At 39.0% G+C, this 17,749-nt stretch overlaps 1 protein-coding gene across 8 annotated transcripts in view; it reads right to left on the reverse strand.

The window, feature by feature from the left end:
• The window catches only part of NEK10 (NIMA related kinase 10), a 309,256-nt gene that overhangs the window by 230,855 nt on the left and 60,652 nt on the right, over nucleotides 1-17,749 (reverse strand). For all 8 annotated transcript variants that reach the window (XM_067753539.1, XM_067753536.1, XM_067753535.1 and 5 more), the window contains 9 exons: nucleotides 15,580-15,804; nucleotides 12,640-12,779; nucleotides 11,938-11,999; nucleotides 9,467-9,544; nucleotides 7,096-7,160; nucleotides 5,676-5,778; nucleotides 5,455-5,583; nucleotides 4,799-4,936; nucleotides 607-652 (listed from right to left, as the gene is read on the reverse strand). In XM_067753539.1, coding sequence (XP_067609640.1) covers nucleotides 607-652; nucleotides 4,799-4,936; nucleotides 5,455-5,583; nucleotides 5,676-5,778; nucleotides 7,096-7,160; nucleotides 9,467-9,544; nucleotides 11,938-11,999; nucleotides 12,640-12,779; nucleotides 15,580-15,804 — 986 coding nt within the window. The remainder of the gene's footprint in view (nucleotides 1-606; nucleotides 653-4,798; nucleotides 4,937-5,454; nucleotides 5,584-5,675; nucleotides 5,779-7,095; nucleotides 7,161-9,466; nucleotides 9,545-11,937; nucleotides 12,000-12,639; nucleotides 12,780-15,579; nucleotides 15,805-17,749) is intronic.

The following is a 17,749-nucleotide window of genomic DNA, read 5'->3' on the forward strand; positions in this document are numbered from 1 at the left end:
ATTTATTTTGAAATTTCACAGGTGAAGCATATAAGGTCTATTAATATGTATATTACTTCAGTCAAATGTCCTATTTTTTTTAAAACAAGTGACTGAGTTTGGTTTCACCTCAAGATTTGATTCCATATTCCATCATCCCAATGATGACGCAGAATCAGTCAGGGCTCCATCGCCACCTTGTGGCAATTACCTGAACTTGAAGAAAAAGAAATCTCAAAAAATCTAGATCCAATTTATTTGGCGGGTGGAAAATGTCATTTTTTCTAAAAGATGACAAAAAAATGTCATTCTTTCTTAAAGAAGCTACCAACCTTTAGTTTTCTTTTCTCCTGATCCTACTATGGGCTTTTTGTATATGAAAATAGCAATAATTATTATTTTGGTTTGTTCATGCAGTCTTACATATAGGGATCTAAGAATTTTATAAGTATCTTTTGATCATTGATTATCAGTGTCTCACTGATCAAGAAATGCCATCCAAGGTCATACAGACAACAAAAAAGGTAGAGAAAATAGTCGACTAAGCTTATTTTGTAACATTCTAAAATAAAAATATGTAAGTAACATAGATACATTATTAGAAATATCATGGAAACTCACACTTACTTTCCAGAAATGTTTTGTAATAGCGTACAACATTGGGATGATAAAGCTATAAGAAAATAAATAACAAACATTATACTACTTCAAAATATAAACTTGTTTTCACAGACAATTTAGTTGGATTTCATACTTGAAAACAACAAAGAAATCATCATATTTATATTTATTTATAAAACAAAGCATTTCAAGATATCATCTAATTTTTCAGGATTCTTTTTATTTGCTGCTCACAAAACTGTTCTGAAAATAGCAATCTCCCATATAGCCTTACCAAATAGAATTGAAAACTGATTGTGCTTTATCACCTAATTTAACTAAATTAGAGGACTGTAGAACTGGAAGCTATCTTAAGAATTAATTTAACACTTCCTGTTCCAACATCACACACAGACTGCATAAAGGAGAAAACTGAAATGAAACAATTGATTTTGAACATATACCTATGCTCTTAACCTCCCCCTGCCATTTAAATGTTTATATACACTGTGTCTATTTACACGACTGGTGTCTTTCTATGCTCTCCAAAATTATTAGTTTGAAACTGAAATAACCTAGGAGTTATTAACTCCATTAAAATAACAATAATAATTGCCAAGGACTCCATCCTTGAACAAAATTAGGTCAGGCTCCTCAGAGTCCTCCTCTGGACCAGGCCTCCTCCTTGGCCTGCCTGGTTTCAGCAAGAATCCTGCTAAGCCAGTTTAGTGAGCATCTCTGCCCTCTGGATATCCAATCAAGTTCCTCATCCCCCCATCTTTGTTACCTAATCAAGTTTTTCTTCCCCCAACCTGATAACTAACCAAATTCCTCTTAGTAACTTTCCATCCTTTGACCCCCCTAGCCCTGCCTTTTGGTTGTAAATCCCCAGCCATCCCTGTTGTGTTCAGAGTTGAATTCAATCTCTCTCCTCTACTCTAATAGTTGGACTTCTATTGCAGTGGTCCTGAATAAGGTCTTCCTTGCCATCTAAAAGTTCTTATCACAAGGAAAAAATGTGTAACTACATGTGGTAGATGTTAACTGGATTTACTATGGTGATCATGTCACAATACATACAAATACTGAATCATCATGTTGTACACCTGAAACTAATATGCAGTCATATGTCAATTATACCTCAACAAAAAGTGTCCAGGCACCAAAGAGAGCAACAATTTCTCTTTGGCATAGTTTACCTCAGAATGTAACATGGAAATTCTATTTTTTTTGATGGAATTTCTTTAATAGATGTATTCCTATTCAGATTATCTTATTTCTCCTTGTATGAGTTCTGGTAGTTTGTGTGTTTTAAGAAATTGATCCTTTTCTCCTACATGGTCAAATCTGTGGCTATAGAGTTTTATGCAGTATTTTTTTTTTTTTACCCTTTTAATGTTCATGTGATCAGTAAGGATGACCCCTCTTTCATTTCTGATATTGGTAATCTGTGTCTGTCTTTCTTTTTTTTCCAAGATTAGTCTGGCTAGATATTTATCAACTTTACTGGTCTTTTAAAGAATAAACTTTTAATATTGTTGATTTTTTATATGGAATTCTTGTTTTTTATTTCATTAATTTCTGTTTTACTTTTATTTCTTCTGCTTGTTTAAGGCTTGAATTGCTCTTTTTTCTTTAAGATGGAAACTTAGAATAAGGAGTTTAGATATTTCTGTCTTTTAATACATACATTTAATATTTTATATATATATATATTTATATGTATATGTATCTTTCTAAACAGTGCTTTCATTGCAGCCCACAGATTTTTATAAGTTGTATTTTCATTTAGTTCAAAAAAATTTCCAATTTACATGAGACTTTTTCTTTGAGCAATGTGTTATTTTGTAGTGTGTTTTTTTTTTTTTACATTTTTATTGGAGTATAATTGCTTTACAATGGTGTGTTAGTTTCTGCTTTATAACAAAGTGAATCAGTTATACATATACATATACATATTTTCCCATATCTCTTCCCTCTTGCATCTCCCTCCCTCCCACCCTCCCTATCCCACCCCTCCAGGCGGTCACAAAGCACCAAGCTGATCTCCCTGTGCTATGCGGCTGCTTCCCACTAGCTATCTACCTTACATTTGGTAGTGTTCATATGTCCATGCCACTCTCTCGCTTTGTCACAGCTTACCCTTCCCCCTCCCCGTATCCTCAAGTCCATTCTCTAGTAGGTCTGTGTCTTTATTCCTGTCTTACCCCTAGGTTCTTCATGACATTTTTTTTTCTTAAATTCCATATATATGTGTTAGCATACGGTATTTGTCTTTCTCTTTCTGACTTACTTCACTCTGTATGACAGACTCTAGGTCTATCCACCTCATTACAAATAGCTCAATTTCATTTCTTTTTATGGCTGAGTAATATTCCATTGTATATATGTGCCACATCTTCTAATAACATAATAATAACATAATAACATCTAATAACATAATAATTTTCTACAAGAATACTAAATTTTTGTGGTTGTTTATTTACAATTTGAGTTTCTAAGTAAACTGAAATTTGTTTTATCTCAGAATAGTCACTGGTACATCATAAATGGCTTGCATCTCTTTCTGGCCTTTCTTCTTGCCTTCTTTTGAAGGAGAGTCTACTGGTTGTCCACCAAAAATCTGCTCTCACACTCCTCCACTCCATCGACTTGTAGCAGGATGTGCTTCCCCATCACAGATCACACCTCTCAGTCTCTCTCACAGCCTCAAGGGGCTCATCCTTGAGTTCTCCCCAGTGGAGTGTGAGGGGAATCCTGTGTCTGAACCCAAAACGCCGGGTGCACCAGCAGATATAAATGTGCCTTGGCAGGTGCAATGGGAGAGGAAGAGTGGGCATCCCTGTGTGACCTCATGGAGCAGAGCACCACACCCTGGACTCACAGGAAGACAAAACCCATTGCACGGTGAGACCTCTCCTTCAAGCCCATGCACTTTGGGGCTTCTTTGTTACTGCAGCTTAATCTTAATATTAACAAATACACTCTCCCTTTCTAGTCCCATTTCTCTCACTTCTGTCTGCCATTACCTCCTCCTTTTTGACCTCAATTTACTGTCCTTTCATTGGTTTAAGCCCGTGGTGCAAGCACAGTTCTACAATTTTGAGCTCCCTCAAAGTTCAAGCAGAGGTCTCTTATATGGCCCCACCCTGACACTTTCTTTTCTTAGAAAATATACTAAAACCAATAGTCTACCTCATCAACTAGCAAATGGCCAGCAGATTTTAAACAATATGGAACTAGGTAAGCAATAGAACCATATTCTAGACCTAGCTCACTGGCCAGGACTACATCCAGATTTGGGTTCAAATGAAGATATTAGACCAGCCTAGGGCAAAAGCCATGCTCTAGCTTTGTGCTATGAAACAGCACACCACCCAAGGCTAGAGTGTTGGAATATGAGCAAACACTAACTTTTCAAAATCTAATCTCTTTGTACATAAAAGTCAACTATAAAACAACCTATTAATGATATTTACTGTAAATTATAAATTGGAGTGGAACTAGAGATTTCAATGAATAAAGATCTTCATATTTATGGTTATGTCCTAGCACAGATGCTATGCAAATTTAACTACTTGAAAACAAAGAGCCATGAACTGATAGGTCTCCCCAGGAGTTACAGACAAACAGTATTCATAATGAATGTATAAATAAAGAAAGTTGAAAAAAAACCAATGTGTTCTTTGATCACAAAAAGAATTCCCATCTCTCTCTGACACGTTTATTCTTTTTCCTGAAACAAACCTTCATAATGATACATGAGTTGTGAACATTATGTTAGAATGTTTTGCTCATGTCAATAAATAATAACCCATCTTGAAAATTCACATTTTAGATTACATAAGCCATATCCGAGGAACGTTAACAACTTGGTTCCATTTGACAAAAGTCAGGGAAGTCTTAGTCATATTCTTATGCATGTAACAAAGTAACCAAATATTCTACAATATAATAAGAAGGAAACGAATATGCTTTCTCATATATAATACTCTCTGTGCTGTGAACTCAATTGTTCTGCATCCCTGGCCCTGATATAGTTATGTCTATGGTTCAATGTCAAGCCTTAGGAGAAAACCTGGTGATTGATATCACCTCAATGCCAATTATATTAAACAGAACCAGTTCTTACACAGCATGGACAAGGACAGCACATGAATTCTACTTTTTTTGATGACATTTATTTAAGGAAACCGTCTTCATAAACAAAAGCATTTACCTGCTCTTTAATTATGGTTAATTCAGAAACAATATTCCTTATACTGCTGTCTCGATCTTTTTTATCCTTTCCAAATGCTGGGTTATGTAAATTGACTTCTTTCATTGCTAAAAGATTTTGACCACTATGCTTTCTAACCTAAAATAAAGGAGACAAAAAAAAAAAAAAAAAAAAGAATGGTTTGGGAGTAGAGAGGGGAAGAAAGTGATTAGATTAATAAGGTCACATGATTAAGCCAAATCATCTAAATAAGTCATATATCTTTAAAAAGTAAATTTGTATTTACACTAAGCTCACCTCAAAAAAATTGGTATATCCTGGATCAGTCTGCAATATTTCATAGGATTTTACTTGGTAAATACAGAAACACTGGTGTGAACTTGGAGAATGTGTCATGCTTTGGGACAAACCATTTTGACTATTTGTATGAGAGATTAGTGACAGCTTTTGTCTTCAAAGGTCAGTGACCAATTTCTAGAGCTGAGAGCTAAGGTAAGACCACATCAGTGCAGCTATCTGTTGTACAGAAACAACCATTCTAATTTTTATATCTATTTGTTCACTGACAAGGGCTCCAATTCACTTGTGTGTGGGTGTGCAGGGAGACATGCAGTTTGTTTGGGAACATTGGAAATGTTGTTCAAGGGCAAGGTCACCTTGTAAACACAGCCAAAAGCTCCACTTCCAAGATGATCCAAAACTGCATAGTTGCCTATATATTTCGAAGGAGCTTTATTCTGATTAATGCTTTCAATATTTTCAGCAATTTGCTTCAGTTCATCCTCCTAACCAAAAAATGAAAAGGAAATGGGTTGCTATGATAAATGCATCCTAACTGCATAGCAGCCTGACAAAATATTTAAAGCTCAAGACTTACCACTAATAAATTCAACTTTGATACTAATTCTTCATAAGCACTGATATCACGAACATAATGTCCTATGTCAATGAAGATCTCAAACAAGTCGGTGGGGAAAAGTCTACAGAGAAAAATACACACACATACTTCCTATAGGAGTTGGAAACTCTGGCCCATTCCTTCCCTTTTGGACCTGGCTCACTTATAGGTTAATTACATTAAATACACTGCCAACAAATGGGGGAATACTACTCACCAACTTATCTCATGAAAATAAACTAGAGACACAGTTCTTAAGAGGTAAGGAAAAACAACTGGAAAGGAAAGTTCCAGAGATCTACTGTATGACACTGTGCTTATAGTTAAGAACACTGTACTGCACACAAAAATTTAAGAGGGTAGATGTCATGTTATATGTTTTTTGCTACAATAAGATATGATACAGATTTTACAAAAATCTTATTTGTAAGACATTTGGGGGTGTAGTATTAAATATACTAGGAACGAATGTTTATTGGGTGTTTATTGAGCACAGAGCACTTTCACAAATACAATTTGATTTAGTCCTCATGAAAATAAAATTAAAATACAGGTGAATTTAAAAAATGAAGAGATTTATGCATCATTTCCAAGCTACTGGTTTCAAGGGTTTAGGTTTATTAAAATCTTTAAGTCCACTGATGTGGATGATTTAGGGCCTTGAAATGAAAGGTTATAATGAATAACGAATACTTCCTTTTCTTCCCCTAAATTCAACTGTTATATAGAAATAAAATAAAGACATAAAATGCCCCATTCTTCCAAACAAAAGATGTTATATTAACTCAAGATTTTATTTCCATTTTGCCTTATCAATAAAATTCTAGTAAGAACTTGGGCCTACGATTTGGCTAACCTGCCACCTCTATGGCACGCAGACCACACCTGTAGGTAACCATGGTCTGCTTCCCAAGGTGGTGGTTTTTCTGTCATGCTCACCACACAACTTTCTGATCCAGGAACATCCAGCCTCCTCCCCTTCAAATGGGTTCCTATACTGTTAAGGACATCCAGACAAATACTTTCTTTTCTATTGATTAAAAGGAAATGACTAGATCAACTTTGGACATTTCTGAATGGGCAAAAACAAGCACATATTTTTATTTCATCCATTAAAAATGTTAATGTCTTAAAAAAGAAAAACTAAAAACCATAGCAGTTACATGTAATTAAAAGAGTTGTGTTGATGTGATTCATGTGCTTTCCTCATCATTTTGTGAATTTTCAGAGTTAAGATATCACTAGGGCTGCTCAGTATTATCTGTGGATTTTAAGAAATCTGAAGGCACATGTTTTGCATACTGACTCTTTATTCTCTTACTGTTTGCATCTAAATCAGGTACATGAAAACAGTTGACTCTAATGATCACTGATCACTTAAATTTCTCTAAGCTCATACCTTTTAAAGAGTGGTCTGTTTCTTTCCATACTGAAGAGAAACCTCAAGGCTCTGAAAGCATAACACTGGAAATAAAAGGATATATGATTCTCAAATGGTAGCTGAACAAAGTAAAACATTTTCAGGATAGCATGATCATGAAGTGAACATTAACGTGGCTTTTTGGTGAGTGTGGCTGGTCTCTGTGGGAGCCACAGCTTGTAACTGAAAACAGACAACATCAACACCTGGGCCAGTTCTCATGTTTAAAAAGTATTTGCGTTGTGGAAGGCTAGGGATCTGGGCCTTGTTTCACTCAGTGCCTGTCATTAGTTCCTTTCTAGAAAGTACAGAAGGAGCAGAGAGACAAGAAATAAAACTCCTACGCCGAGAAAACCAAATGTCCCAAGATTTCCAGGAGCTCAAGGTTTATTTTCTTTCTAGCCTGCTATGTATGCCTCAATATTTATATAGTTTCTCTGAGAAAATAAACACTAGAAATAATGACATAAAAATAGCCACAGGCACACTGGACTCAAACTTGACAAATTGGTCTCTTGAGTAAGGTCTAAAGCATTCCCCAGATAGAACCATCTACAGTAACTCCTGAGAACACTCAGAAAGAGGCCTGTGAGACTTTAACAAAGAAAAATAAACACTGGACATTTTGCAGTGCTGAGAAAAAAGAGAGAGCCCCAGGCTTGCAGCTGTACCTGTACAATAGGCCACCACTGGGGTGACCAGGGTCTGCTGAATTCGAATCTGGAATCATTTCATGAAATTAGTGATCTGAATATAGAAGGGTCACAAACAAAACTGTCTGGAGAAGCCAGGCAGATAACAAGACCACACGAAGGAGACTGGTGAGAAAGCAGTGGAGACTGTGAGAAGTGAGGAACATGCATGTGCCTTGAAAGAATTTCCATACATATTCTTTAAAAGCCTCTACTGGCTTAACAGAATACATGTGCAGGAGGGAGTGTACTTTACCATGGTCCAGCACAGTGTCATGCATCAGTGCTGTACTAGAGAAGTAAGCCCCACGCCTGTGTGTTCTCAGTGGTAGCTCTCCAAAATCTCTGCCTGCCAGCCCACAGATACCACCAAAAATTCTCTGCTAGGTTTGACCATCATTCTGGCTGAAAGCTCTTAAATCAGATTGAAGGCAAATGTTGTTTTTTACTTCCTGTTCTAACGACTTGAAAAAAAGATAAGCTGCAGCTACTGCAAAGGCTTACTTTAAATTGATTTTATCATGCCAATGTCTTTGGGGACACTTGCCCCCTGGTGTCCACTCCTCAAAAAGGCACATAGGACCCTGCATAATGTGGCCCTTTCTTACCTTCCAGGCCTCATCTCCTAAGGTAGGGGTCCCCAACACCTGGACCATGGACCGGTACTGGTCCGTGGCCTGTTAGGAACTGGACCGCACAGCAGGAGGTGAGCAGCAAGTGAGCGAGCAAAGCTTCATCTGCCACTCCCCATCGCTCCCCATCGCTCCCATTACTGCCTGAATTCTGCCCCCACCCCCGCTCCCATCCATGGAAAACGTGTCTTCCACAAAACCAGTCTCTGGTGCCAGAAAGGTTGGGGACCGTTGTCCTAAGGTACTCCCTCTGCCCCACACCCCACACCCACCCCACTGAGCAGCCTAAGCACACTCTAAGCTGCCAGGCTCCTGTCCTTTGTCCACGCTCTTCTCTCTGTGCGGATGCCTGTCCGCCCTGGAGCAGATATCATGGGTGCCCACTTCTATCCCTTTACTCACCTGACCAGCACCAGCTCATCCATCAAGATCCATTTTACAGGTTTGCCTTTGTAAAGGTGAAATGCTACTGACTGTGGTCCGTGCTTAAAGATGGCACATAATTTTCCCCGTAGTATTATTTTGATACACAAGCAATGTTTTTAAAACATAGAACTTACAGATAAGCAAAGAAATGTCTAAATAAAATCACCTAAATCCCTACAGAGAAACTACTGTTAAGCCTTCTACATTGTTTTTTGGTTTTTTTTTTTGCGGTATGTGGGCCTCTCACTGCCGTGGCCTCTCCCTTTGCGGAGCACAGGCTCCGGACGCGCAGGCTCAGCGGCCATGGCTCACGGGCCCAGCCGCTCCGCGGCATGTGGGATCTTCCCGGACCGGCGCATGAACCCGTGTCCCCTGCATCAGCAGGCAGACTCTCAACCACTGTGCCACCAGGGAAGCCCCTCTACATTGTTTTAACAGCATTTGTTTCCATGCCAGCCTCCCTCACCAGATATTCTTCCCTCTCGGTCAGTACAGGGGACCAGTGCTAACCTAAAAATTCTAAAATTCATAGATTATTTTACCAAAATTTCCCCAGATTCCAGTAACTTGATATTAAAGAATAATGGATATGTTTATTACCTGTAATAGATTAGTTTTTGCTGCATTCTTTTGTTTATTTCGTAAAATTAATTTTGCTATTGTATATGTACCATTTTCCTGGAAGAATAAAGATGCCATGTTATCAGTGACCAGCAACAATGCTATGGAGATACACAGCATAAAGAAGGAAGGAACAATTTTAAAATATTAAAGAAGAAATGTTAGTATAATTTTGGAATCAGGAGTAAATATTACAGGACAATACTAAAAATGTCAGTGTAATACTTTTAAACATCAAAGACTATAACCACATCATAAAATCTCAACTGTCGTTAAAGATTATAAATAACAAAGTATATCAATTAAAAGTGATTTAAATACTTTAAAAACAAAGAGTAGGGGGCAAAAAAAGGGGTCAGAGTAAAGGGATCCAAATGTCTTTATATTTTGCATTTTAAATATCTAATTATGAAATATTTCTCCCTTTATTGTTTTGTTAAACAATACATGTAGATAAACTAGTATAGAAAAGAAGATAGAAAAATAAGAGAAAAATCATAGATTTTTAAAAATGAAAGTTATTTGTATAAACGGTTAACATCTTTCTAGCCTTATTCTAATATAAATACAGACATGGGGGAATGAACAAAAAGTATTACCTTATTGCTACATTTTTTATTATCTATTAAATACATAATTTACTGAACTCTACTCTATGTGGGCATTTATATTATAACTGTGAAGAGCTTTACCTGCCTTATTACATTTAGTCTTCATAGCTGTTCTGTGAATTAGTCTGTAATTTCCTTGTTTTATACATGACAAAGTCAAAACTTAGGCTAAATATTTTTCCAGAGGCCAAGACAGCAAGCAATGATAACAGGACTGAGCCTCCCCCTGCCTCAGCAGCCACCCTGACCTGCTGAGCTTCCCCAGGGACTCTGATCACTGCTGACATGATCCGTTACTAACTTTATGAATTTATGTATTTTTAAGTTGATGTACTGAACAAAAAAAACTTTTCTCTGTAAAATTCAACAAGCAGGAAATAACTTTTATAACAGAAACACATACAAGGGTTGTATACAAATGTGTGTATTCACACACACACACACACACACACACACACATATGACTGTATATGTAGTGAATTGGTTAATGAATTATGCTTTGTGTGCTCTGTGAAATCAGTTTCCTGGCAATAAATATTTTGTTTGGTGTGTTTTAATCACCTCTAGCTGAATAACTTCATGTCCTCTTAAAGTGACTGCTATCCTTAACTCATGGTGTCCTATGCCCCATAGGAATTAAAACAATTAAATTAAAACAATTTAGAATACTGGGTCATATGGTAGTTCTATTTGTAGTTTTTTAAGGAACCTCCATAGTGGCTGTACCAATTCACATTCCCACCAGCAGTGCAAGAGTGTTCCCTTTTCTCTGCACCCTCTCCAGCATTTATTGTTTCTAGATATTTTGATGATTGCCATTCTGACCGATGTGAGATGATATCTCATTGTAGTTTTGATTTGCATTTCTCTAATGATTAATGATGTTGAGCATTCTTTCATGTGTCAATCCCACTACTGGGCATATACCCTGAGAAAAACATAATTCAAAAAGAGTCATGTACCAAAATGTTCGTTGCAGCTCTATTTACAATAGCCAGGAGATGGAAACAACATAAGTGTCCATCATCAGATGAATGGATAAAGAAGATGTGGCAGATATATGCAATGGAATATTACTCAGCCATAAAAAGAAATGAAATTGAGTTATTTGTAGTGAGGTGGATGGACCTAGAGTCTGTCATACAGAGTAAAGTAAGTCAGAAAGAGAAAGACAAATACAGTATGCTAACACATATATATGGAATATAAGAAAAAAAAATGTCATGAAGAACCTAGGGGTAAGATGGGAATAAAGACACAGATCTACTAGAGAAGGGACTTGAGGATATGGCGAGGGGGAAGGGTAAACTGTGACAAAGCGAGAGAGTGGCATGGACATATATACACTACCAAATGTAAAATAGATAGCTAGTGGGAAGCAGCCGCATAGCACAGGGAGATCAGCTCGGTGTTTTGTGACCACCTGGATGATGGGATAGGGAGGATGGGAGGGAGGGAGACGCAAGAGGGAGGAGATATGGGAACATATGTATATGTATAACTGATTCACTTTGTTATAAAGCAGAAACTAACACACCATTGTAAAGCAATTATACTCCAATAAAGATGTAAAAACAAAAAACAATTCAGAATAGCTTTAAAAAAAAAGATAAAGAAAATGAAATAGACTGCACGTAATATTGGGAATAAACACCATCAGTTACCTACATGGCAGTTCTTTTTAAGCTGAGTTAAAAGAGGAAGGACAAGAATATAAAATGGAATTCTACATGTTAAATAAGACATATTACAATATTTTTAAGCCATGTTCCAGGATACAGGTGTCACCTGAGGTGGGCTCCCTCCATCGTGACAGGTCCTGGCACCCTGCCCTCTCACCTGAACCACCTGGTGGGCGTTGGTGTCGTCGAGCACCAGTTCCGTGAGGGCCGCACAGCAGGCTGCAACGAAAACCACCAAATGCCGTGTCTGTCGTGGCCATGGCGGCACTTGCACATCAGCAATCTCACTCCCTGCCTCAGAGAATTTTGTTGGCAGAGCCATTCCTCAAAAAACACTAATTTTCCTTCTGGCACGTCTCTGGGAGAAAGGCACCTGAGTTGTGCTTGCTGGTACCTCTCCTCTTCGTGTAGCTCCCATGCATGCACACCCCATGGCAGCCTGTGGGGCACCCCTAATGCACCCCGCTGTGCATGGAGTGGGGGGGCAGGCACCGTCAGCCCCATACCCAACATGTGCCCTGTGTGGAGCACGTGCTCAATGTACATGGACAATGGTCAGGTAAATAGTGCGTACTTTAAATATATTATCCAAATTAACCCTTATAATCCGAGTATGAACTACTTTAGAGGGCTAACAGGTTAGGCCACAGAACTTGGCAAGCAGAGGAAAGTTTGGGGTGTCTTTAACCTGCAAGTCCAACACTGGTACCAAGAAGTTTCAGGCATCCACATGAATTTAACTTCACATTTTTTAAGTTATAAATTGGGCCTAATTGATATTATCATTATAATTTTATAATAGAATAATACAAGGTTAAACAGTATCAAATAATGAAACATAATAATATGATATAAATACCTGCTTGAAGAGAGAAAGTATTTTCTTGTATTTCCGGAGGGCTGAAATCTTCTGACAAATGAAGCTGCTGGATTTGGCCTGCCGCATTGGCACTAGACAAGCTTCCAATGGAGGAACGATCAGAAACAAAATTTCTGTCCCTGAAAAAGAAAAGTTAATGCACAGACCAATTTATCAATGGTAGTTCATGGTCAGTGCTTTCTGATTCCCGTTTTATAAATCTTTGCCTCCCCAGGTCATAAAGTTTTCTCCTGTGTGACCTTCCAATCCACTCAGACATGATTTTTGTGTGAAGTGTGAGGTAGGAGTCATCTCTCTATTTTTCACATGGCTGCCTTTGTTTTGAACTCTATTCTTCTGCCATTTACTTGAATACATCTCAGTCTTCATCATTCTGAGTTTTGTCTTTTTCCATTAAATTCCAATCTTCTTTTATTTTAGGAAAGTTCTCTTCTATTAGATGATTGAGGCTTTCCAAAATTTCCTTTTGTTTTGTTCTCTACCTTAGGGATATCAATTATCCACGTGTTGAGAACCCATCTTCTGCAGGCCATATCCTTCATTTTATGTTGTTCTTATTCCCTTGTCTTCCTCCTCTGCATCGTGTGTAAGTTTTCAAGCACGCCCTTCCTTTCACTAACTCCACATTCTTTCTGGTACTCAGTCTCTGCATGTTGTTCAGTCCTCATCTTCTTTCCCAGCTTCACAATCATTCTATTCTCCTTTTTACTATCCTATCATCTCATCTTTAATCTCATTTCATAAACTTCATGTTCTGTTTAATGTCTTTGATAAAATAAAGCATTTGTTTTTCTGTTTACTTAGTGCAACATCTTCCACAATAGATCATTCGTCTGTCTTTATCTGCTTTGTTCCCTTCTGTTTTACATGGTTGCCATGTTTTTTCATGCATTTATTTTTATGGCAGCAGCTCTATGTAGATTTCTATATACCCAAACGTAAAGTGGATGGAGTCTCCCTGGCCTCCCTCCTGTGTCATCTGGGCCCTCTGCCCTTCTTTCGGGGAGCATAGGGAAGGTAATGGAATAGCTGCAGTCAATGATCTTTAATAATGTTAAAACTTGAATTTTAGGGATCACTCTATCTGATCAAGAGTATGTAACCTTTTAGTAACTGCCTTTGAGTTTGGGACTGCAGGTGAATGGGCGTGAACAGATTTCCTATAAACCACCTTGACAACAGAGGCTGTTCATACTCAAGCCAGCAGACAACCTGGCAACCTCACCCCTTGTACCAGCTCCAGGCAGCCCATCTCTGAAAGGATATTGTTTACACAGCTGGTGTAATAAATTCTCCCAGAGCACTGAGCCATATTTAACATAGAGTAAGTATTGACATACATCTTCTTCCCAGGGAAGACATTTCTAACATTGTACCATAGAAGTGGACTGGGAAAATTACTCTTTAGATGTGAAAGAACTCTTTTCTATCAAGAATGGTTCCTCCAAAAGGGGAAAACTAGTACCTTATATTAAACTCAGTTCTATGTTGTCAAAAGGCAGGTTTTGTCCTTGAAGTATTGCTTAACTATTATATAATTTAATTTTATCATCAAGAAAATAGCTGCTCTCCACGAGGGCTACCCACAGCCACTGTAATACGTATGATGGACAAAAATAACCACCACCATCATCCTATAAACTCAAGTGGAAAAAAACCTTTGCAATCATAATTACTTTGACTGTGGGGCTAGCTCATTATGCCACAATACTAACGAAAGATTTATAGTTTATACTTTAAAGTACTTGAGATTTTTATGTGATATTCATAAAAGCAAGTAGATTGTTAACAGTCTACACATTATTTCCTCGGTTTTGGTAATGACAGAAATTGTTAACAAAGTCACGGTTCATATCTCTAGTCTGTTCTTATGCTTTGGAAAGTTCCTTCAGAGAATGGAGCTGATGACACATAGCTCCACAATATCAAGTTATCAGGCACAATAAGCACAAAGTCTGAATAATATTGATTTGATAACAAGTCATATTAAAATTGATGTTACTCTGCTTTTATTAGAATGAACTTTATTTACATACTACAGATAACTGTGATCTTTTTCCAGGCAGATATAATCCTTTTCAACTTTGATTCAGCACCTAGGGGGATGAATTATGCTCTATAATAATTTTAGGTAATAGATCCTTCCCATTGGTGGTACCAGTAATATTGTTATTCAATACTTGTAATACAATACCATATCTACTATTTTTTGTTATTGTTATAGTTTTTGCAACATAATTCAAGAGAATTTCAGTTTGAAACTATTTTAACAAGCCATTCCTTCCCCAGATTTATGGCTTTGAATACCACCAGATGCTTTTTTTTTTTTTTTTTTTTTTTGCGGTACGTGGGCCTCTCACTGTTGTGGCCTCTCCCGTTGTGGAGCACAGGCTCAGCGGCCATGGCTCACAGGCCCAGCCGCTCCGCAGCATGCGGAATCTTCCCGGACCGGGCCACGAACCCGTGTCCCCTGCATCAGCAGGCGGACTCTCAACCACTGCGCCACCAGGGAAGCCCCAGATTCTACTTTTAAAAGAGAGACAACAAGGTCTTAATCCACCTCAGAGCACTGCCACGGAGATTAGAGAGAAAAGAGGAGCAACTGGCCCAGGGTCAGTAACATGGAATCATTTGAATAACCGTATTTCCCCCTATTTTAACTAAGGATCATACATCCGTTACTTTAATGCAGGCTGGTGATTCAAAAAATATGTCAGGGCTCCCAAGGAGCTGAAAAGATGAACGCTCCTGACATTGATTTAGAGCCTGTTTGCAACAAGTAAAAATGACTCTGTAGAACATGAATGACCAAAGAATGGGAGGGAGCCAGCTGAGCACATGCCCACCCTGCCCTCGAACAGCTGAGACCCCAGCCTTCATCAGCCAGAGTGAAGCAGGCCAAAGCCTACTCTGACTCACCCTCGTAAAATATGAAGAAGCTGCTTGATGCCTCCCCAAATGCGAATTTCCACACTGATCTCAGGGTCCTCACAAATCTGAACCAGGATCCAGACGACGCTCCACAGCAGCTGTAGGTGGTCTGAGTGCAGCAAGCTGAGGAGGATGGGGACACCCTCGTAGAGCTTCACCTGCTCTCTCACCTGGCGCTCGGCACAGAGCAGGCGCAGCAGCTCGGCCGAGAGCCTGCGAGGGATGGGCGGGAGGGGAGACTCAGCTCAGTGGTGGCTTGACTTGATTCACACGGAGCTGCCGACAGGCACGGACGGTCGCGCTAACAGGCTCTATGTCACAGTCAGCTCATGTTCTCTGTAGAGGGCTGGATCACAGCCAAGTGTTTGCAGCTCTATGGGCCATACAGTCTCTGTCATGAGTACCCAGCCATGCCAACATGTGCAAAAGCAGCCACAGACAACACATGAAAACCAATGGGCATGGCTGTGTGCCAATAAATCTTTATTCACAAAAACAGGCAGGGAGCCAAATTTAGCCTGCAGGTCATAGTTTCTGGACCACTTTCTAAGTCATATCCTCATGGTATCCCCATTAGTCTGGCTAAAAACCTACTAACGAGCAAACAGGCATCAAGTACATACAATGGGACCTGAATTATGCTCAAGACAAAAGAAATATAAAAGTTTTATCCTAGTCTTCAGAAACTTACTAGATTGCAAAAATAAGACATTAATACCTGATGGCAAAAACACTATGATCCAGGGAAATTAAATGCAAAGTGCTCAGTGAATATCTGGAGAGTAAAATAAAGATAATGATGGCATAAGACATAAGGTTCAACTAAGCTCTGAAACATTATGATTATAGACGTTTCATAGAGCTGTCCTGAATCCTCCAGGCTCACACTCTGAACACTCTTCCTGGATGGTGTTATTTATTCCTATGGCTTCAAACACTCCCTCTACCCTGGCACTGTGATCTCAGCCCAGGCATCACTCCAAACCTATAGAGGTTCCAGCAGTCACTTAACTGTTCCACAGGCACTAACCCCACTGTTTCTAAACTCAGTCATTATCCTCCTCCCCAAATCAGCCCTTCCATTTATGTCCCCGATCTGGACTCAGGACACCACAGTCTTTTCAATTTCCAAGCCAAAGACTGGGAATCCTCCAAGACACTCCCTTCTTCTCCAACCAGTGGAGAGCCTTTGGTGCCCCCTGTTTCCTGGGCAAGCACTGGGGTTAATTCTTCTGTGAGTCCTGCAGCTAGCTAAACCCACTGCCCCTCCATCCTTTTGAGCCTCAATTATGCTCAAGATATAAGCTTCTCTGTCACTCTGCTCGCCAATATTTCCATTCTCATCCTGCTTCACAATTCCTTTCCCTGAGCTAATTTTCCATGGCTCCTCTCCCTCCCAAACTTTTATGCTCTGACATATGTTCTTTGGTAGACAGTACTCTTCACCTTCTCAAACTTTCTACACCAAAAATACCCTCCTTGTTCTAAGTGGATCTCATTGTGTGGCTAAATTCCACACTCCACACACTGCAATCAGAATAACTGTCCCCACAAAATCAATCTGATCATGATTAAAATCTGTGAGTCTCCATGTTCATGATAAAAACCACACTACTAGGCACAAAGAGCCCATCATGACCTCGCTAAAGGTATCTCATCTATAAAATATAGAAAGAGAATTGTAGATCAAACAAGTTAAAACACAAAAGTGCTTAGAGCAGGGCCTGGCATGTAGAAGGCCTGGCCAAAATTAGCTCTATTTCTAACTTATCTAACTTATTATCTAACTTATAAGCCAACTTATCTAACTAGTTTTCTGGCACCCTCCCTCCTGCACTCTGCTGTAGCTGCGCCCACCCATGCACGCTCCTCTCTCACACAGCACTGCAGGCCTCCAGGTGGGAGCATATTCTGTTTTCACTTGCTCTCTTCCTCTGCCTAGACAACTGCTCCTTCTTTTAGGAGACTTGGCATGACCCCTCGCTCTGATTGGAGGTGCTGCTCCATGCCCTCCATGCCCATGTATCTATCCTGTGCATCCACTGACCACACCACCTACAATGTTGTGGTGAAACTGATGATTTGTGTGTCTGCCCCTCTCCTACACCATGCAACCATATCTTATTCATCTTTGGTTTTCCAACACCTGTGCAGAGGC

This window comes from Pseudorca crassidens, chromosome 10 (assembly GCF_039906515.1).
Source record: "Pseudorca crassidens isolate mPseCra1 chromosome 10, mPseCra1.hap1, whole genome shotgun sequence".
Classification (NCBI taxonomy): Eukaryota; Metazoa; Chordata; class Mammalia; order Artiodactyla; family Delphinidae; genus Pseudorca; species Pseudorca crassidens.